This window comes from Corvus cornix, chromosome 2, assembly GCF_000738735.6.
Source record: "Corvus cornix cornix isolate S_Up_H32 chromosome 2, ASM73873v5, whole genome shotgun sequence".
NCBI classification, from domain to species: domain Eukaryota; kingdom Metazoa; phylum Chordata; class Aves; order Passeriformes; family Corvidae; genus Corvus; species Corvus cornix.
The window spans coordinates 117202023-117224210 of NC_046333.1; the positions used below are offsets into that span (position 1 = coordinate 117202023).

Genomic DNA, 22188 nt, shown 5'->3' on the forward strand with positions numbered 1-22188 from the left:
CAATTACTGCCACAGGCAACATTCATTTTGTATTCCCATCTCTTCAAAAACACAGGGGAGCAAAAAGAGATAACGGAAAGACAAGCAACTTGTTGGGGTGGAGATTGGAAACATGCCTGGGATCAGTGCAGGCACTGCTGAAGGTGAGGGAGAGCAGCCCCAGCTCCTGCAGCCCCAGGGAACACTTGTAGAGGTGCAGGAGCTGCCCAGTCCCAAGGTCCTCATGGCCCTGGTTCTGCTGCTACCTCCCACTGCCTCCTGCCAAGCTAAACATCCATCTCTTAGGAGCTGCGTTAAAATTAGAAGCTGAAGCTGTACCGATGGGAGGACATTTTGCCGTCTTCCCTAGCATGCACTATTCAACAGCCCACTTCCATACCTAGGGCATTACATGGAATTCATTCAAACATGCTCAGGAGCAGGTTGTTGATGGACACAGCCTATCCAATATCTGACAAAATCATAAAATCAGGGAACAACTTTCAAGCACTGTCACTCTTTCAGAGGCTGAATTTGGATCTGAAGCTGAGGAGCTGAAGAGTGGAAATCCTCCTTCCCTTATTGTGCCAATCCATTAAAATCACACATTCATGGCAATTCTCCATGGAGAAACTATCACTGAACTATTAATAAAATCTTCCTGAACTATTAATATGATCTGTAGGAGCTTTAATCCACCTCAGGGACTGATTATGTAAGTGCACAGGCATGAAGATGCTATTTTTATCCTCAGTTTACATGACATTTCACTTTAAACAGTTTTGTTTATGACTGATGTCTTCCTGAATCTGAGGGCAATTATTTTCTTTCAAAGGGGATTATATTTGGATTTTCAGTAGATGGGTGAGTTGGTTGAGATTCAAGTTCATTGGGATGGCAAGATGTGTGCTTGCTTTTCTGATTAGAAAGGGTTATGAAAGAATTTGAAAAATGCTTTTGTCTCAAAATTCAGATATTCTGTAACCTAGAAATATGCTATAATATGGATTTTGAGCTCAGGTCTTTGGTGTATGGTGTCAGTTCATGTAGTTTGAAAGGAATGACCTTGAGCATCAGGTTGGATTCATCCCTATTTTTTGTATTCCAAAAATGGCTTTGTTTTCCTGACACACTTTGGTGAGAGGATATGCTGGAAATCATGTTGATTTTTAGCTTTCAGGCAGTTCCAAACAACACCATAGTAAATGGTTTCTGATGCATACTCATGCCAAAAGAAATAGATGTCGTGATGGCAAGAACAGGCAGAAAAAAGAGCAATTGTCTCTCATTCACCTCATAGCTTCCAAACATCACTCCTTAGCTATTTCATGGAATATTATGTGCCAAGGGCTTTCAGTGCCAGGCTCAATGGGGATATAACAATGATCCCCATAACATTTTGCTCTGACCTGCAAGCTTGGAGACACTTCTTCAATCTGAAAAAAAAGATGTGTTGAAGACTGCATGGATTTGGGGGGTCTGTGGCGGCTCTACTGTGCTCATTACTTTTTCTTTTGGCATGATAAAGAGGAGAATAAAACTGAAAACAGCAAAAAAGCAAATATATAAAGCAAAACAAAGACAAATCAGGCGAAAGAACAGTCCCATCAATGGCCCCAGTTTCATTAAATCAACTCAAACTCTGTGTTTGGACGATTTTCTCTCTCTCAGTTTGCCTACACTGCTTTGGGAAGGTGTCACTGCAGCATGGTTAGATATATCTCTTATTTTAGCTCAATTTAAGTCCCAGTGAAGAAGGCCTGGTCTGACTGTGGAGTGAGCCAGCTGCCCAAGAAGATATCTGGAGTTCTTTCACTGAAGTGTGGATTGGATGAGTGGACAGTGAGGTGGCTCAAGAGCTGGCTCAAAGGCAGATCCCAGAGGGCCATAATTAGTACCACAGGGTCGAGTTGGAGGCCTGTCACTAGTGGTGTCCCACAAGGTTCAGTTTAACGTATTCATCCATGACTTGAATGAAGAGGAAGATGCCTCCTCAGCGAGTCCAATAGGACAAGAGGGAACGGATAAAAACTGATGCATGGGAAGTTCCACCTAAACATGAGGAAGAACTTCTTTAGTGTGCAGGTGACCAAGCACTGGGACAGATTGCCCAGAGAGGTTGTGGAGTCTCCCTCACGGGAGATACTCAAGAATCATCTGGATGCAATCCCTCACCATGTGCTCTGGGATGACCCTGCTTGAGCAGGGAGGTTGGACCTGATGACTGTGGTCCCTTCCAACCTGACACATTCTGTGATTCTGTGATTCCCTGCTATTGCTGAGAAGCAGGTTAGCTTGATTAGGACTGGGTTGGATGTGCTTATTTACCCTGCAATTTCATTGCTGAGCAATGTGCTAACCAGCTTCGTTTTCAGAGGAGAAGACAGTAGTGCCCAAAATAATTAGATCAATTCATGTGTACTATATATCATTTATAACTTTGGAATAAAACCCATGTATATCCTCAGGACTGGGTATTTTTGACATGGAATCGGGTTAAGAAAAGGCTCCATAATCCCAGGGTCCATTTCACAGAAGACTCCAAAAAATATACCTCATTATAAAATACACCTTCCCAAGGAATCACAAGACATGAGAAATCAAATGAGAATTCCTAAAAGCAAAAGCTCTCCAGCAGAAAATCAATTTCAGCTACTTTCACCTTGCCCCAGGGAAAGCAGCAGAGACACTAAGTGGGGTGTGGGAAATGTCTCATACATCTTCCTGGAGCTGCACAAGGCAGACCTCCAGACAGGAGCTTTTCTTTCCAAGACAGCTCTGCTCTAATTAGGGACTTCTACAAAATTAGTATGTTGCAGTTCCAAACAGTGTCTGGATGATTCCCATATCAAATTTCGTTGGTAGGTTTTTTTTTAAAAAAAAAAGTCTTTGTCCTTGTTCTAATTGACAGCCTTACAAATGCAGGTGGACTGAGGGATGAAGGTCAAATTGAACTGAATGTGCTTAATAGGGCAAGGAACAAAATTTAGTAGGAAGTTACACACATAAAAAAATGTTCTTTGGTGGTTGGGGTTTTTTCTGACTATCATCTTTCCTTCAAGGGTCTTTGTGCATTTTTTGGTGCGCCTTCAAAATTAAAAGACAGAAATTGTCTTTAAATAAAATTGTTACATTAAGGGCTGTCCTATAACACTTACAGATGTGTGAGATAGAATCTAGTCTATAGACTCAACAATCTGTGTTGGGTGGACAGAAAATTAATTTTCTACGTAGGAAAGTGCATCCTTCTCCTTAGACCTTTTCTAGAGGCAGACTGCCAGCTTAAATCTCTGGCAGGCTCCTATAATTCTCAGTATTTGAGCCTTTATGGGTGTTGTTAAAGCTGGTCAACATGTTCTAAAAAATACATGTTCCCCCTTGAAAATGAAGCCTGACTGATGTTTCTCACTAAAAATTATGATTAATATCATTTGTGCATTCCAGCAAGAAGGCAAAACAACTTTTCTTTTTCAGGTGAGTATGAATCTCTGTGTCTTAAAGTTATTCCCCTGCTTCCAATCTCTCATTTCCTTACTCTCCTGTGCTTTGGACTCAGGTGGGATTTTCTACACTGACCTTTGCTGCTCCCAGTACAGCCTGGGAGCCACTGTGGCAATTTATTCCCAAAGAGCAAAGGTGTTTAAAATGTCTTCCTTATGGAAACAACTTGTGGGATGGCCATCTTGAAAAACATAGAATTAATAATAAATAAATAAATAAAGGCAAATATGGAACATTCCAGTTTGTCTTAGGGTTTTTTTTTCAGAATAACCTGTGAAAAGTTCCAAATCATAAAATCTTCATTCCCATGTGTGAGGAAGGCAACTGAATTTGTGAATTTTGCATGTGATGGGCATTTTATGGCTCTGGTCTGCTATAAAACACAATTTTACGTTATCGCATGGTAGAAAATCACTTTGGGCTTCACACTTCTGTCAGTCCATGTGTTTTTCTAGGTGGGCTCAGATTCTCTGCAGCAGTTTCTCAGCCCTCAGTTGAAGTCACTGCAACTTGCAGCACTGCAGTATTTTATCTCAGTCAGAGCTGCATCCTAAACTTGAATGAAAAGCAGAGGAAATACAGCCATCTTTATTGAAAATGAACACCCCAACAGAACATATGCCATCCTTAGAGGGAATCATAGAATCAATGAACAGAATCATAGAATGGTTAGGGTTGGAAAGGACCTTAAAAATCATCTAATTCCAATCCCCCTGCCATGGGCAGGGATGCCATTCACTAAATCAGGTTGCTCAGGACCCAATTAAACCTGGCCTTGACCACTTTGAGGGATGGGGCATCCACAATTTCTCTGGGCAACCTGTTCCAGTACCTCATCATCCACTAAGAAAAGTATTTCTTCCTAACATCTAATCTAAACCAACCTTCTTTTAGTTTAAAACGTTGTCCTGTCACTATGTGGCCAGATAAGAAGTCCCTCTCCCTCCTTTTTATACACCTCCTTACGGTATTGGAAGGCTGCAATGAGGTCTCCCTGGAGCCTTCCCTTCCCCACACTGAACAACCCCAACTCTCTCAGCCTGTCTCTGTAGGAGAGGTGCTCTGTTCCTCTGATCATCTTTTTTGCCCTCCTCTGGACTCACTCTAACATGCTGACATTTTTCTTGTGCTAAGGACCCCAGACCAGGTGGGGGTCTCAAAAGCTCAACTCATCATTTACTGGAATTTAAAATGGGATCATCTGTGATGCTACACTGCTTGTCCTCCTGTATGCTGGCCTGATTACCCAGTAGTCCTTCACAGTACATCCAATATTCAGATTTGTAATGATTTCGTATGAACTGACCTGTCTGAGGTGGAAGTGGTTTATTCCACTGCACAGCAAAAGAAAAAGATATCACTTAATGCCTGTGGCTGCTCACAAACATCACCTTAGTATGGTTTTAGATGACTGCCAAGGCAATCCGTGGCTAAAGAGTATGGAGAGTCCTGATGATCCGCCCTGGGTTGCAGGAGGTGGTGTATGCATACATATTGCTAAATCTGGGGGGAAAAATTGACCTTGAAGCAGCACAGAAGCTCTACTGAGCAGGTGTATAAGGGGATTTTTTCATATCATCTCACAAATCCACCCTGTATTCTCACCAGCTGTGGCTCAATCTCTGATGCTCGGGAGGAAGGCGAGAGAAAGCCCCAGGACACCCTGTGCTAATTGTGAGGGGAAGGAACCTGCCTTAGTCCCAGAGCCAAAGCCCTGAAGGAAGAGACCTGATTACATTCTGCTTTTCATGCTGAGCTGTAGGGGTTAGGAGCACACACAGGATGAGGACGGCTTCATCAGCATCTCCCTTCACAGCGGTGACACAGGCTCGTCTCCTCCCCTTGGAAGCGTGTTTGCACACAGGAGCAGCGGTCGTCCCATTATTTATGCCATGCAAAAAAAATCCTAGGCTCTTCCTTGACTGACGTTTGTTAGATAAGATCGTAGGTACAAAATACCCTTCACAATATACAATAACCTTTAAAGACACGCCAGCCACCTCCTCTTCTCTTAGGCGTGCCAGGCTGGTGGAGCAGGGCAGGATGCTGTAGCGAGCCCTCGGCAGCGGGACGCTACCTGCATGTTAATGCCGAGGCTGTTTGCGCTGAGCCCGGCAGCGGCAGCGAGCGCGGCTCCGGCAGTTTCCATGGTGCTGTCATGGTGCGCTCTCCCCACACCTTCACTTAATCAGCATTTCCCACCCATCCTCCTCCCTGTAATATGCTGCTTGCTCACCCCGAAAGGTCAGCCTTTGTAATGATGATTTTAGCAGGGGGAGGCAGGGAGGCCGAAGGGTGAAAAGGTGAGCTCTGAGCAGCGATGTGCGTGGGAACTGGGGGCTTGCCTTGCGCTGCACAATGAGAAATTAGAAAGCTTCCCCTCGAGGCAGCGGTGCTCATCAACCCCCTCTCACTTCCCAGGCCGGCCGAGTCAGACGCCCAGATGGAGTTAAAAAATGTTCATGAGAAGTGGTTGGAGACGCGACTTTAAATCTTCAGCACCTCATCGGCAGTTGATGTCTCAGTGTGTGGAGGGGCAAAGGGACTGCTTCTGCCCACAGAGGAAACTGATACAAACGCTTCCAGGCATCTTTTTTGTTTTTCCATTTTCCTCCTGCCCCCTCCCAGCAGGCCCAGTGCTCGTTTGCGGATGGAAAGAGACAGATTTTTCCTCCAACTTTCATCCTATTGACTGCCAGAGTAAAGCACTGCATCTCCTAACTGCCTTCCTTTCTTTCTTTCTCTAGGACAGCTTTCCTGCACGTTTTGGAGGAGTCCATTTTGTCAATCAGCCCTGGTACATCCATGCCCTGTACACGCTAATCAAACCGTTCCTCAAAGACAAGACAAGGAAAAGGGTAATTAGATGGGGGTGGGGCTGAGGGTGGAGAGGAACCTGCAGACCTGGATTAGCCAAGTATCTAGCTGCCTGTTTGTTTCTTTTTCTCTCTGCATTTTCCATATGGTATCAGAGAATTGCTGCTGTTATAAAAACTAGAGTTTGGAATGGTCTGGATTGAATGAATAACTCAGTCAGGGACCAGAAATCTGTTATCACTAACGAAGCGTGGATACATTTTACTGGGACATGCTCAGGGATAGAAAGAACTGGCAATGTGGAGGGATTGTCAGGCCTGGCTGAAGTTACTTGCAAGTGAGGGAAACTTCAGCTCAACTCTTTTTGTGGGAATAAAAATTCCTGTTTCATTCCTTCAGCAGGATGACTGTTTTCACATGCAACTCACTTGCTTCCACAAAAAGTACCCATGCCTGAAGGCTGTTTGCTCACACTGCAGAAGAGGCAGATCTTCTCTAGTGAAACCCAAGTGAATTGGTGGTCCTGCAGTCATCCTAGCCATTTGTTCTCTGGAGTCTATCAAACAACAGCTGAATAATCCCTCAGGAGGCCCCAGAGCCCACCCTGAGCTGTGTCTGACTAGGCAGGACAAGGTTAGGACCAACCTGAATGCAAAGAGGGATTAGAGAAACACGTGTTGCTGAAGCAGCACAAAGTGGTGACACAGCCTGATACACCCCTGGGAAATGTCTGGCCTGGGGTGCAGGGCTGGTGGCCCTCTCAGACGCTGAAGCCCTACTCTTCACGTCTGCTTCCAGTAAGCTCCACTGTCACCCTTTCCTTCTCATTGCTCTTCTCGTAAGCCTCTATCCTCTTACAGTAGCAATAATCAGTCATAATTCCTGACTTCCATTTCTCCTGATCTGGAACTTAAGGAACTGACATTGTCACGTGCCAAAAGCAAGCGAATCGGAGTTTTCAGAATTGTTAGTAATGCCAGCCTAATTCTTCAGCTGCCCACCCCAAAGTCAATCCCCCCTCTTCTGCCAACCAAGTCAGCCCTGAGAGCTTTTGAAATTCCCACCTGAAACTGCAGTGTCAACTAATGACACTCCACATCTCATTAGTGCTGCTATTATTGTACTTAATGAAGTAAGGAGTCGATGATGACTTTGAACTTTCTTTTTTATTTGTTAAAGATCTTTCTTCATGGTAACAACCTGAACAGCCTTCACCAGCTAATACATCCTGAATGCCTGCCCTCTGAATTTGGGGGGACTCTGCCTCCCTATGACATGGGAACGTGGGCTCGAACATTACTCGGTCCTGACTACAGCGATGAAAATGAGTACACACACACCTCCTACAACGCCATGCACGTGAAGCACGCATCGTCCAACCTGGAAAGGGAGGCCTCGCCCAAACCCATGAAAAGGTTAGTACTGCCTTTGAAATCAGCTCTTATTTGGCTCTCTGAACAGGTTTGGCGTAAATCTCACAGGAAGGGCTCATCTGGCTTGAAGAGAGGCTGCAATTTGGCAAACGTCGATGGAGCACTGCACTCTGGGCTGTGCTCATGGTGTGGTGGGAGAAAGGAAGCCTCTCGGTGGAACCGTAATTACTTGTCTGATTACTGTGCATGAAAATGAGAGGAAATTAATGAGCCCCTGCACAGAGCATTACAGAAAGTACATCAGGGTGAGATGCTGTCCTGCACGGCGCAGCACAACCAGCGGCACCACTTCAGAGCTGGTCCCTATTCCTTGCCGCTGCTTTGCTGCTGCTGACCCGATTGTCATTGATGAGGGATTTCCCTCCTCGGAAAAGCAGCTTTTGTAAGATGAACACCACTGCCCTCTAAAGGGAAAAGGAGTTGGTCTTCTCCCTCTGCTTCTGCTCCCACTTGCTCTGAAAAACCCTGCAAAGGCAGTTGCAGAGCTGCTCTTTTAAGAGCTCTGATTTTTGTTTTAGTGATTGTGCATTCAGCTCTGAATGCTCAAAATAACACCTCTGGAGAGTGCTATCCTCAGTAGTTTGGACTGATTGTGGGGATGGGGTCAGAAAGTTGGCTACCTGGCATAGGGCTGTGGGTGGTATGGCTCAGCCAACACCAGCTGCAGTGAGCAATGGCCATGTAGGCTCCCCTGTGTGAGTGTAACATCTGCACTCGCCTCACCCTTGGCATCCCACTCCACGAAACTGCTTTCCATGCAGATCGCAGCGATGCTTTCCTCGCTGCTGCCACTTGGTGAGTGCGGCGCTCACAGGCACAGCGCCACTCTCTGTGACAGGGAGCGGCCATCATTCTGTCACAGCAAAATCAAAGCTGACAACACAGACAAGCCATAATGTCATGCAATTAATTTTGAAAGTCTTTCATCGTCAGAGGAAAAAGAAATGCATTCTTGATTCACATCTCCCTCCCAGGTCAGAGGGATGCCACACAGCTGTGTTTGCAAAGTGAGGCCTGTCCCAGATAGCTGAGTTTAAACAAATTTATTTTTAATAAATATTTTCAGTGAAACACACTGAATAATTTTAGAAAAAATACTAAATATTTCATTATTGTTAAAATATATCTCCGTTTATGTAGCTTTATAGAAAGAAATCAGCAGTTTTTTAAAGCTCCAAATATGTTGAGAGCTGTTCACAGGTAAATCTTTGCTGAGGATCTGATCCTTGGCTGCAAAGAACGGAGGGTCTTATTGTGCCCTCAAGGGAGAACTTCGGCTTGAAAATTAGTTCAGTGCCAGAAAACCCTGCCTTGAGGCAAAGCCTTCTTTTATAATCTGTTCACTAATACAAAAGTGCACTAATACAAATATGGGGAGTGGATGAATCTAATTTGTCATGTTGCCTCTGGGCAAACTACATCTAACTTTTAGCCTAATTTCGTTACTCGGCTGTTAAGTCAGGCATCTGATCTTGTACCCTGTGGTCATTACTTGCTGTTAAAGGTGAAAAGTTCACAGCTTCAACAGATTTTCTCCTATGAGTATTTGCTTTGATTCTTCTTCCCCTGAAATTATGATTTGGGCCAAGCATAGGTAAAAGTCTATGTTTAGAAAGCATGATTGTGTACTTTATTAGATTTATTAGACTAGATTTATATCTAAGGCATCTTAAAAGGTCTCCAGATTTCTACCAACATTACCTGTCTTTATATATCTCCCCTTCTGGCCTCTTTTGGTTCATATATCTCTAACACAACGAGAAACTCAGGCTGCGGCTGACATTCCTGGATGCTCCAGAGAGGTTTACACTAGGCATAGGTGATCTTCTATCATTATTCTTCATCTTAAATACAACTCCCTCACAATTGTTCTATCGTTTTTCCCCCTTATTAAAAAAAATTCTAGTTTTACTGAAAATCTCTCCTCTGCTCCTCCTTTCACAGCATACACTCTTAGGTAACATGTTAATTTTGTGTTTCTCTGATGAAATTATTGATTTAATAAAAAATAAAGGTCAAGGTCACTGACTTTTTCTTTAGCAGTCATGTTCCTCTGAAAGGGGCAAATATAAGAAGACTGATCCTCCTTGGGTTTCTGCAATTTAAGGCTGAAAAGCCTTGATGAACAATTATGGGACTTTTCCTCTCTGACTTCCCAGATATCACTGCAGGTTTACCTGCCCAGTAACCAGTGGTTTGTTCAGCTTCAGAGAGTGAAGGTTGAAATGGATTTGAAGGGAATAAAATCTGGGGAGAGAGAATAGATATTTGAGAAAAAGAACAGCTTAGGCATGAGATCAAATGTGTATCAGTTGATCAAAGTATAGCTTGGCTGCAAATTAGAGTTGGTTTGCTGGTCATCAGGGGCCAGAAACAGCATGCCAGGATGACAATCTAACTGATACAGGAGTGAAAGACTAATATGAAGGGGCTGCAGGAGATTAGACTTGCATAGCAAAGTCTCATCAGATTCCAACTTCTGCTCCATTTAACAGCAATGGAACCAGAACATTATCTCCTTCCCAGTCACAGGCAGGAGTAGTTTTCCGTGACTTGAACTTGCACAAGATTTGTTCTCCAGAGAGAGTCCTTGTTGACTTCAGAGAATGGAGGTGTTGTAGATGGGGAAAGGATTGAAAACCCTCCTAGGGAAAGACTGCCACTGACTCTAGTCAGTGACATGATCTTGAAAATTTTGAGATTTGACAAGTGTCTATAATACGGAAAATCTTTACTCAAAACCAGTGCAGTTTTTCCACCAGTGGCCACATGAAGTCCCACTGGAGCAAAACCAAAATAGTGGAAATGGCACTCCCATCTGCAGTATTATCTACAACCCCAAGTACTGTATGAACAGATGGGAAACAAAGCAAAACAGCTGATGACTCCACATAATGAGTCTTAATGATGGGGGGGGGGGAAGGGAGGGGAAGCAACAATAATAAAAATCCATTCAGGATGTATGTTTATTAAGATCCAGCTCAGTGAAGTCTGAAATGGGCAAGGTAGTAAACACGCAAACCAGCATTAATACAGCAAACTTAGTTTAATCTGGCCACATCCATTAGACAGTTCTGGGAGCAGCAATGGCAACAGACCCTTCCCCTGTCTTGGGCCATCCCTTCCGAAGGGTCTGCATCCGTGCAGGGATCCTGTCACTTAAGAGCTTTGGAATTTCAGAGCAACGTAAATGGTGCAAAAGTTTGGAGCACAGGGAAGAATATCACCTCCCTTTCAGCTGCAGCCAAGTCTTCTGTGATCTCTGATGGTCAGAAAGGGGCCTTTAGTCAACAGGGAGCTCACACAAAAGCAAAGCATTTGCCTGAGGCATTCATGCTGGTTTTTGTTGATCAGCTGCTGTTTTTAGGAACAGCTGGAGGTTTTATCTGGGTGTGCAGTTTAACCAATAGTTATGGTGGATGGTTAAGCCTAGCAGTTAAAGAGTCAGAGATTGCTCTCAGCATATCACTGTGCCAATGGGGGACATTTTTTATCCCCGTTCTCCCAACAGTAGGAGATCCATGTCTGTAGCTATTTGGGTACCTAAAAGCAATGGGCGAGCATCCCCACATCCCCAGGTGGAGGGATGAATTCAGCGACTGAGGAGAATGTGAAAGAGCTTCAGCTCTTTGAAGTTTTCTTTTTGCTCCAGTGTCACCCTTGCTCTTACACTCGGGTGCAGCAGCAACAAGTAAGCTGCAGCAGCATGTTACCTCTCTGTGACTCACTTTTCTTCACAAGAATGGCCCTTCTTCAGCTGCATCTGGGTCACTTCTTGATGTCTGAACTTGATTTTCAGTCCAAGTGACAAAGATTGTTCTCTGCCTTTGCTTGCCCCCTGTATAGGCACCAAGCACAGCCTGGGAGCTGAATGTTCCTTCTCTGCCCTCCCAAGTATCAAAAGAACACTAGCTTTTAACATGCTGCCAGTGCAAATGAGTTTGAAAACCCAGTGCAATTTAAAATTGCCTTGCAGAGAAAGGAAATCTTACCTAACAACTGCATACATATTCTGGTCAAACAACCTGGGCTGTTTAATGAAACTTATTTAAACAAAGTTTAATTGATGACAACTTTATTCAAATTTGGAGTTAAAATTATTCTTAGGATAACATGGGTTGCAAGAGCATTAGTATCACTGAGTCAAACTCATCAGACACTCAGTAGATTCAGAGTTAGGGTAAAACTTTTAAAGTAGAGCCAAGCACACTAATTATGAACGTGCAATCTGTGCATCAAGACACCATTACATTTTTCCCCTGTGAAATAGAAACTTATAGAATCATAGAACTGTAGAATAATTTAGGTTGGAAAAGTTCTTTAAGAGCATCAAGTTCGATGTTAACCCAAGTCTACCACTAAACCTTGTGCCTCAGCACCACATCTACATGTCTTTTAAATACCTCCAGGGATGGTGTCTCCACCACTTCCCTGGGAAGCCTCTTCCAATGTTCACAACCCCTTCAGTAGAGAAATTTTTTCTTAATACCTAATTTAAACCTCTCCTGGCACAACTTGAGGCTGTTTCCTAAAGGACTAAAGCACCTAAAGACTCAATGGCCTGACTAGTATTTCAACAAAAGCCCCCATATTGAGCATTTTGAAAATGCAGTGGAAAGAGCCTGTTGGAATGCATTGCCTCATTGCTCCATGATGTTGAGTTAGAGTATGTGGATTTTTACATCCCAGATTAGAGTGAAAGGATTTTAAAGTACAGTTGAGGGTGTAGCCATTATTGCCTCCTAATGTGTGTGTTTTCAAAAGCCCTGATATTCAAATGAACTCACTGCTGAAATTAATTGCTGTTTCTCAGAAGTGGGATCCTGCTTCCAGAAAGAAGGATATTACAACTGGTACACACTAATGCCGACTGGAACAGTTTTAGAACCAAAAGGGGCCATTCATGGGGGTGACTTATGTAAGGTTTTTATTTATTCAGACTTGTTCCTCCATATGCCCAGCTGGGCTGTGCAAGGCAGACCTTTCTAGTTGTTATCCTTAGTGTGACCTTAATGTTCCTTTGCCATATGTTTCTGCTTTTATGGGTCATGTTTTATGCCGGTTCACAGTCAGCACCAATTTACTGCAGAAGTAGTAAAATACCAGCAAATAAAAATCAGTATGAAAATGTGTGAACACTTCCCACTGCCCATGGATGGAACCTGGGTTGCTCTGCTTGTAGCTGGGGTGCATTTCTACTTGTGTTGGGGGGAAAGGGAAAAACTTGTGATAAAATAGCTCTGTAATACACGGGACCCACAATGCAAGGCTTACATTCACTATTTTATTATAAATTATTTTAAACAAAGGAGAATTTCTGAATACTTCTGCAGAAAGACTTCCTCCATACACAGATGATGAATGAGGCACATATTGGTAGTAAAGCAGGTGTCCCAGGGCCATGCATATCATGTAATGTATGCATTATCTAATAATATAGATCGTTAGCTGGTAAAAAAGATTTATAACCTTTAAATAGAATCCAGTGAATACATCAGAAAGAAATGGAAAGAAACTGGTGAATCTGGCACATTAGCAGGTCCTACAGAGGCTACAGGGGAGATGTTGCAGAATTTCCTCAGTAACCTGTAGCAAGAGAAGCCAAGCAAGAAATCTGAGTTGCAAAGCCACAGCCGAACCAAGGAGAGGACAAGGCAGGAATTCAGTTGCTCTCTGGGGGCATTGACAGCGCTGGTTTCATTTCATCTGTTTGCAGCACTGAATTCCCAGTGCATGGGTGCACAAACACAGGCTAGAGATGGGAATGGCAGTGCTGATCAGGCTGCCTAAAATATTGTGTTGTAAATTATGTCTTCAGCTGGCTATAAATTGGCTAAAAGTTTAGTAGTTTAGATTAGAGACATGACACTTAATAAAACAAATGGTTTTACACTGCTTATGTCTTTTGCTGTCCTGTGAAAAATCCACCTACATCTGGCTGAGTTACAAGCCTTTGAAAGGGCAATTCACACATGCCCTGTGGAAACATATTTAATTTTAGCATTTAATGGCCCCACAGATTGCCTCGTGCTTTAGCTTGGCCTCCCAACATAAATAAACTTGTTCAGCTTGGGTTGACGGTTCAATGCCCACAATGTGCATCTCCTGCCTAGGCCATGGGGTGTAGAGGGCTTTTGTAATTACAACTTTTATTTGTGATCACTGTTGTCCCTGCACCAGCCCAATCTATGGCAAGACATGGAGCCAGGATTTGGAAGACTGACACCTTGTGCTCACAGGGCTTCAACCCTGCTGTTGGCAGGAGAATTGGAGAGATGAGGATTTTAGTGGTGAACCCATCTGGAGTACTGGAGACTTGGGTCACTGGGATGGAAGCCACAAGGCAGACTGAAAGACGAGGTGGGCACAAAGGAGTGGAAGCAGACGGGCTAGAACACACATTTGGTGGGCAAGCAAATGGCTGATGGAGACAAGGAATGACCCTTTGGTTCAGTCTGTTTGGTGCAGCCCTTGAGAAGCAGATCCTGGTCTCCCTTTCCCCTGAGCCCGTGTCAGCCTGGCAAGTAGCTTAAGCCAAACTTCACACAGATGGCGAGATTGCACATTGCTTATTTTCAACCTGTCAAGCTACAGACTTTGGGGTCTCATTTCCAGAAATACCCAGCACTTGCCTGCAACAGAAATCCATGGGACATGTGCTTTGTACACACAAGCTGCCACTCAAGGCTGAGGGCTCTGCAAAATCAGACCTTCAGCTCTGGGCACCCCATCAGAGGAATACTTGTACCCTAATCTCACTGTGTTTCAGATCTCCACATGCAAAATGAAAATTAAAAGAAAACCAACTCTCACAGTCATGCTACGGTAGTAAATGAATTAGCATTAAAGAGGCACACAAGTACTGCATTGATAAACTCCACAGAAAAGCTCAGGAGGGAATTAACAAAGGCTATCTTCAGAGCTGGCTTGGAGTAATATGCAGCAAATGTGTCACAGAGCGACACACTGAATCACCAGAAGAAAGCAAAATAAAAAGCCACTTACTAGCACAGCGCTGTGTATGCTGAGCACTGAGGGAGGAAAGAGCCCTCTGAGAAAGAACAGTGTGTGCTCCTGCTGCCAGGGCACAAGGCATGGGTCACAACACCCACACACACCTGGCCAAGTGACTGCTGCTCCCCCAGCCTACATTTTGGCTTTTCACTCGGTGGTGGTGCTTGACTTTACACTCTAAATAGTACATCTGCAGGGTTGCTTTCATGATGTAGTGCTGCTCTTCTGAAGGACAGGAGACTTCTGATGTATGATGGGGAAGTAGGAAGACTGATCCCCTTTGCTCTTATGGCTCTGTCCTCCCTGTTATTGCCACAGTGAAGAGACTATGACTCAGTGGCAGATCTGGTTGAGATCTTGAGAACTGGAGTCACTGGAATGGAAGCAAAAAAAGGCAGACTGAAAGATGAGGCAGGAGTAAAGGATTGGATTGTCTGAAAAAAGGGACTGGAAGCTGTTGGGCTAGACAGAGACCTTGGAGGGCAAGGAAATGGGGATAAGCAGGAAAACCATGAATGGTGATGGCAAGTGCATGTGTGTTCATGTGAGAATATTCATCAAGTGTGAGAAGAAATTTTTTTCATTACCTGGCCTGAAATCCTTTTTTGAGATATCAAATTCTGCACACTTCCTAACAGCTCTGCTGAATCTGATGTAAATTGGTGTTTGCTGCTACAGTGTCATTTTATTTGATCCTGTGACTAGGCTTACAATGTGATAGGTGACATACTGGATTCCAGAGGACTAAGGGTCTTCCAGGAACTCCTGTTTGAAGCAGGTGCTCCTATTCCTTCTCCAAGAAAAAAAGCATGTGGAAAACTCAGTCTATAGCAGAGAAAGGAAATGGACAGGAAAAGCTCCCACCCACGCCTTTCCACTGCCCTGGACTGAGGCAAGATCTTGACACAGAAGCTCAGAACACTTAGGAGCAGGAGATATCAGGCAAATCCACAGTGATGAAAAAAGACTGAGATGTGCACCCTAATTCCAAGGCTGATGTCACAGACCAACTCCTGTCTGCATTGCTTGGGGGTAGGCCCTGCCAAGAGGAGTCTGGCTGCATTTGCCCTGCATATGCTCATGTCCCATCCGGGTCTCGGTGGCCTGGAGACATGAGCGTGCACGTGCTGTGTCAAATACTTAAGCATTTCTGTATGTTTATACAATTCAGACTACCTGTGAGAAGCTGAGAACTTGTCATAGCCCACCAGAAATCTGTTTTTACAGCAAGAGCCAAAGGATACACACTACATCCTTGGAGAGTAGTGTGGGCTAAGGGATGGGTCAGGACTGGGTGCTCAGACAGCTGGGCCATGGTTAGAGTGAAACATGGTGCAGTGTCATCCCTATCCCTCTTTGTGCACACCCTGCAGTGAGCTGTGCTCAGGATTTGTGGTGGAGAGAAGCAGCTGTGGCCAGATGTCGGGAACAAAGGGGCATAGTGAGAACTGGTGGGCACAGGGAGGATGAGGGGTCTTGTGCAGCAGTTGCCTCTTTAGCGGTGCAGGTGTACTCGCAGATTCTTCCTCACACCTGCAATTACAGGTCTGGCCCAGGGCTGCCCCCGACTTTGATGTGCTAAGGCACTACTGGGAGGCCTCTCACTAGGGTGTGCTCACCACCAGGGAGAAAGATGGTCACTGCTGCCACAGTGGCCACAAAGTCAGCTTCCACTTGGGAAGTGCAGCAGCTTGTCACCACTGTCCTGAGGGCTGAGCCAGGGGGTGGCAGCAAGGTTGTGCTGGAGTTTTCATGCTGCTCTTGCCCCTGACTCATCATGCCAGTGGATCACTTCACAGCCCACCTGGGCCCCTAGACATTGGTGCTGCTGCATCTCTTCACAGTGCTGTGGTTGGTGTACCAAAGCTGCCCCTCTGGGCAGGTCTCTGTGGCACAACACTCTGCTGTCTCAATGCGGAGCTGTGAGCCAACACCAGCGTAGAACCTGTAGAATTGCATTGGCAAGAGATCTGAGCAGGGCTTGTGAGCCTCGGCAGAGAACCACATGCCGTGGCTGCTGCACTGGGACTGTGCACTGCTGAGCAGGGCTGGCTTCATCTGCCCACACCACCTGGGGAGCATTTCCTTTTCAAGCACTTTCAATAACAAGAGGGTACCTTTTGCCACAATTTCTTGACACCTGTACATCTGCACTGTTTCTGTGATACCACAGAGAAAGCCTTGTTTTTCCCACCTGGTGGAGCTGTACATTTGAGTGAGGGGGTGTTGCAGAGCACACTCTGAGGTGCTGCACCCCCCTCTTTAGTCTGATGAAGGGAGAAAAGCAGAGAAAGAAATGTCCCTTGGACCTTGTCAATACAAACATTCACAAGTGTGATTTTAAAAAATACTCATAATGTTCTGTAAAGGGAAAAAATAATTGGGAGACAAACAGCTCTAGGGTACTGATGAAATCTGAATGGAATTTAAGGGAAATGAGCAGATGGGAGGTGAGAGGTAGAAAACAGTAGAAAACTCAGTGTGATCTGCAGCGTGTCACTCTGAGAGCTTGAAGCCTCCTGCACTTAGGGAAGACAACATGCCACCCTCCTCTTTCCTTCACAAACGCCCTGAAAGGAAGCCCAGCACAAATACGTCCTCACTCTTGTGGGCTCCAGTGCATCAGCATTCCTGTGAAGAAGAGCATAAAATGAGGGATCAGAGAATTGGAAGATGTCTCTTATGATAAACATGCTGTGATACGCTGGCACTTACTGTTAGCTCAGCCCAGGATTTTGTACTGTATTTTTTATGGGAAACAAAACTGATACCCAACAAACATCAATTCCTGTGAGCTGATTGACTGCAGCTACACTCTGACAAGAGCCTTCTGAAAACAGCACAGCTAGGAGGTCTGCATCCAGTCTTCTTACATGGTTTTTGACTGAATTGGAGAGAGTTGCATAAAAGTGGCCACACACATAAAGCCATCTGTTCTCTTAGATATTGATGTACATACCTATGCAGTGCTGTCATTTGAAATATATGGCTGGCCTGCTGGAGAAACAGCTGGGTACTGTTGATTTTCCAGACTTCCAAATATTCTTGCTGAACAGTAAAACAACCATGGGGGGTTTGATTGACTCTTTAAATGGACCACACTCAAATGGTACCCAGGGTTCAGAAGTGAGACTTAGAATTCATTTCTCTTTCCATTTTCATTTTGTTCTCATAAGCAAGCTTACCTAGCCTTGGAATCTAGATTAGTAAAGTCTATGGGCATTGACTTGTGTTTTAATTACTTCAGATTTAGCACCTAGTGCTGTGATCATGTACTCTTACAGGAGCTAAGTCTCCCACATGGATCATGTTAAAGAAAGACAGGCACAGTGTCTGCCAGCTGAGGGCAGTGACCCTATCTGTGTGATACAAACAATTGTCTACTTGTGTTAAAATTTAAGCCAATCAGATCCTCCATAGCCAAGCATCTTTCAAACTGGCTACTGAGAATTTTTATCTGAAGAAAAAAGGAAACCAGAAGGTTTTGAATTCAGATATACTCATTTATAATTCCAGAGCTGCAGCACACACAGGACAAGTGTCACATTTCTGGTGAGTACTGAAGGTAATATAGTGAAGGTGAATATTGAAGGTGTGAGGCTGTTGTGGCTATGATACGTAGGAAACATTGCCTCATAAGTCATGAAACCTGTTCTCCCCAGTTTTAACAGATGAGAACTCATCAAAACAGGGACTTGAATGTAGGTAACCCATGAATCATATGTTTATACCATATGTTTAGAACAAGTCAGATGAATAGCACCCTGAGAATGTTTCTTTCTCTGCCATTTATAGCACAGAGTGACCATAGATGTCTGATGATGAGATGAATCAAAACACAAGTGACTAAAATGTATTGACAGGGGAAGGCCAATGCAATTTCTGTTTCCTCCTTAGATGATTAGTTCATATCTGGCCCAGGTCAAAATGACTCAGACATTTCTTGAACATTACAAAGTAGCTGTATTCATCCTGCAAAGTATAATTAAATGGTTTTAGGCACTACGATGGCCTCTTGGCCTCCATCTGTTACTGCAGAAGGACATGAGTCCTCTACAAGTCTTTTATAAAACCCAGAGCCATAACCTTCAGTTATCTAATCAGTTGTTTTGGATACTCTAGAGTGCCTTAAATGGCCGTAGATATCTATGTTTAGCAGCTGAATGTCATCCACACTGTGAAAGTTGACACCCCAAAGGCATAATCAACTTTTAAAGAAAATAGTTGCCCTGTCAGGATAGAGAAAGATGAATTGGGATGGCACAGGGAAGCTGGTATTTCTATGGGCACAGAATCACAAGGAGGTTGGGGAAGAAACCTCTGGAGATCTTCTACCCAATCCCCTGCTCAGTGCAGGGTCAGCTAGAGCAGGTTGTCCAGAATTGTGTCCATCTGGATTCTGAATATCTCTAAGCATGAAGACTCCACAACCTCTCTGAGCAATTTGTTTCAGTGTTTGTCCATTCCCCAGTAAAAAATGGAAGTTCCTGTATTTCCATCTGTGTCTGTTGCCTCTTCTGTTACTGAGTATCACTGAGATGATTCTTTTGTGTTCTACTACTCCACCCCATCAGGTATTTGAACCTATTGATAAGGAAAGAGCGCAAAACAAAAATGCTTTTGTCTGGTGCCATGAACAATTTCTGCTGGCCATGGGATACCACCAGAAGAGTATCCACTGCATTTACAGGGCCAAAGCTTAAACCCTGCTTGCCAAACAAGGGAAGTTCTGTACTGCTCATTTACCATTTTAAATCAAAATGGCTTAAATTGTTGTGTGAGAGGGTGCTTTGAATGCAACGAAGGTTGCAATTTACAAAGACGAGTCAGGGCAAAGGTACTTTGGTGTCTAACTGCAATTTATTTTTCAATAGAAGGTTAAGGTGGAATTAGATACACACACACATTTTCAAGAGCCATGATCAGATTCTCTTAAAAATTTGAAATGTGGTTGTGAAGTCCTCTGAATAAAATGTTGATGCAGCTAAAACAGGGAGGAGTACTTTTAAAATAAGAACTAGTCCTAGTCCTAGGCTCAATGCTAGAGCCAGCATACAACCCCCCCCAGATAGTGTGTAAACGTGCATATACCTAAAATGTGACTGCTTTCCTTGAACTGAATCTGTTGGATACAAAAAAGCCAGATGAAACCAACACATAGGATGCTTCTTCCAAATAATATTTGTCTTATATTAATTTCTACAGTCAAAAAATACAGGGGACCTCAATGCCTGAACCTGGAGGACCATGAGAGTGAGAATGATCAATTCCCAGCTGACCATGAACTTGTGCAGGATCTGCTGCTCCAGCTGGATCCCTACTAATCTATGGGGCCTGATGGGATACATCTGACAATGCTCAAAGATTATCTGATGTCACTGCAATACCTCTCTAGAGGATTTTTCAGTGGTCTTGGTGATCTGGAGAGGTCCCAGCAGACTGAAAGCTGGCAAATGTCCCAATTTTCAAGGAGGGCAAGAAGGAGGACCTCAGAAACTACAGGCCTGTTAATCTCCCTTCAGTGCCCAGTAGAATCATGGAAAAAATTATTCTGGGAGGTATTGAAAAACAGCTGGAGGATAATGCAGTCATTGACCACAGTCAGTGTGGTGATGAGGAGAAAGTCTTGCTTGTCAAACCAGATTTCATCCTACCATGGAGTAACCCACCTAGCTGATCTAGGAAAGCCAGTTAATGAAATCTTCTTGGAATTCAGCAAAGCTTTTGATACTGTCACAGCATCCTTCTTGACAAAATATCCAATGTACAGCTGAACAAACACACCATGTGATGGGTGAGCAGCTGCCTCACAGGTCAGGCACAGAGTTATAGTGAATTGGGTGACATCAGACTGGCAACCTGTCACCAGTGGGGTTCCACAGGGCTCCATCTTAGGCCCTCTACTCTTCAACATCTTCATTAACAATGTGGATGCAGGACTTGAAGGAATACTTACAACAATAATTGGGGGAACTGTTGACTTCCTCAAAGGCAGGACAGTGCTGCAGAGAGACCTTGACAAATTAAGAGAGATGGGCAATCACCAACCATATGGAGTTTAACAAGGATTCTGAACCTGGGATGGGGTAACCCTGGTTGTGTGAATAGTGTGGGGGAACAAGAACTTGGAGACAAGCGCTGTGGAAAGGGACCTGGGGTCCTGGTCAATGGCAAGCTCAATGTGAGTCAGCAGAGCCGTGGCAGCCAGGAGGGCCAAGCGTGTCCTGGGGGGCATCAGGCACAGCATCGCCAGCCTGGCAAGGGAGCGGATTGTCCCGCTCTGCTCTGCCTGGGGCAGCCTCACCTTGAGTGCTGGGGGCAGTTTTGGGCACCACAATATAAGAAAGGTATGAGGCTATTACAGAGTGTCCAAAGGAGAAATGAGGATGGTGAAGGGACAGGAGAGGAAGCCGTATGAGGACGGACTGAAGTCACTTGGTTCTTCAGCCTGGAGGAGATGGGGGACCTCATTGTGGTCTTCAGCATCCTTATGAGGGGAAGCGAAAGGGCAAGTACTGGTATCTTCACTTTCCTAACCAGTGACAGGACCAGAGGAAATGGCATGAAGCAGGTCAGGGGAGGCTTATTTTGGATATCAGGAAAAGATTTTTCACCCAGAGGGTGGGCTGGGCTCTGGAACAGGCTCCCCAGGGAAGTGGTCACAGCACCAAGCCTGACAGAGTTCAAGAAGCATTTGGACAATGCTTTTAGGTACGTGGTGTGACTCTTGAGGTGTCCTCCAACTCAGTCCTTCCAACTCAGCATGTTCTATGATTCTGTGATTCTACAGTTAGTGGTCAGTTGAAAATGCTTTCTGCAACTGTGGCCTACTGCAAATCATCTTTTCTCTGTCATTAAATAAAGAGACTCCTGCAAGCACCTGCAAGCAATGTACAAATTCAGGATGTTTTGGGCTGGTGAAATATATATCTCATGCTAAGTTATTACATTAGATTGTGAGCTGCATTGATTCATATTGTCAAAATCCTTTCCCAACTATCTGCATTTTTAATATTTACCATAAATGAAGAATATGAAAAAGGTATTTTTGAATCTTGTTTGGAATTGGCTGTTTTTCTGCTTTTCTATATAAAAAGTAAGTTAAAAACAAAACTGGAAACACTTTTCAGCAAAGAAACCCCTGATGTATTTGGAAAATAGAAATCCAAACACAAGTCCTTTTTTTGTGGTGTCTTAGAAAACAGTGATGATTGTTCAAACCATGACTGTACCCTAGAGAGAGGTATCAGAATTGCTTATTTTAGGATCGTAATCTAAGCAGCTTTTAGCAGAAACAGAAAAGAAATTGTTGCTGCAGAGCTTGGCAGATACAAAAATCTCAGTTGGATCTCTCTTCACATTATTCAGAAGGGCTGGGAATAGCATTTGGATCATTTGCCATCTTGAATTTGGAGGTCAGGTGTGTTACAACACATTTACTCAG

General features: G+C 44.2%; 1 protein-coding gene across 1 annotated transcript in view; it reads left to right on the forward strand.

Annotated features, from left to right (window-relative positions):
- The window catches only part of CLVS1 (clavesin 1), a 100524-nt gene that overhangs the window by 75134 nt on the left and 3202 nt on the right, over positions 1-22188 (forward strand). The window contains exons 4-5 of the mRNA XM_039548736.1: positions 6228-6338; positions 7477-7712. Coding sequence (XP_039404670.1) covers positions 6228-6338; positions 7477-7712 — 347 coding nt within the window. The remainder of the gene's footprint in view (positions 1-6227; positions 6339-7476; positions 7713-22188) is intronic.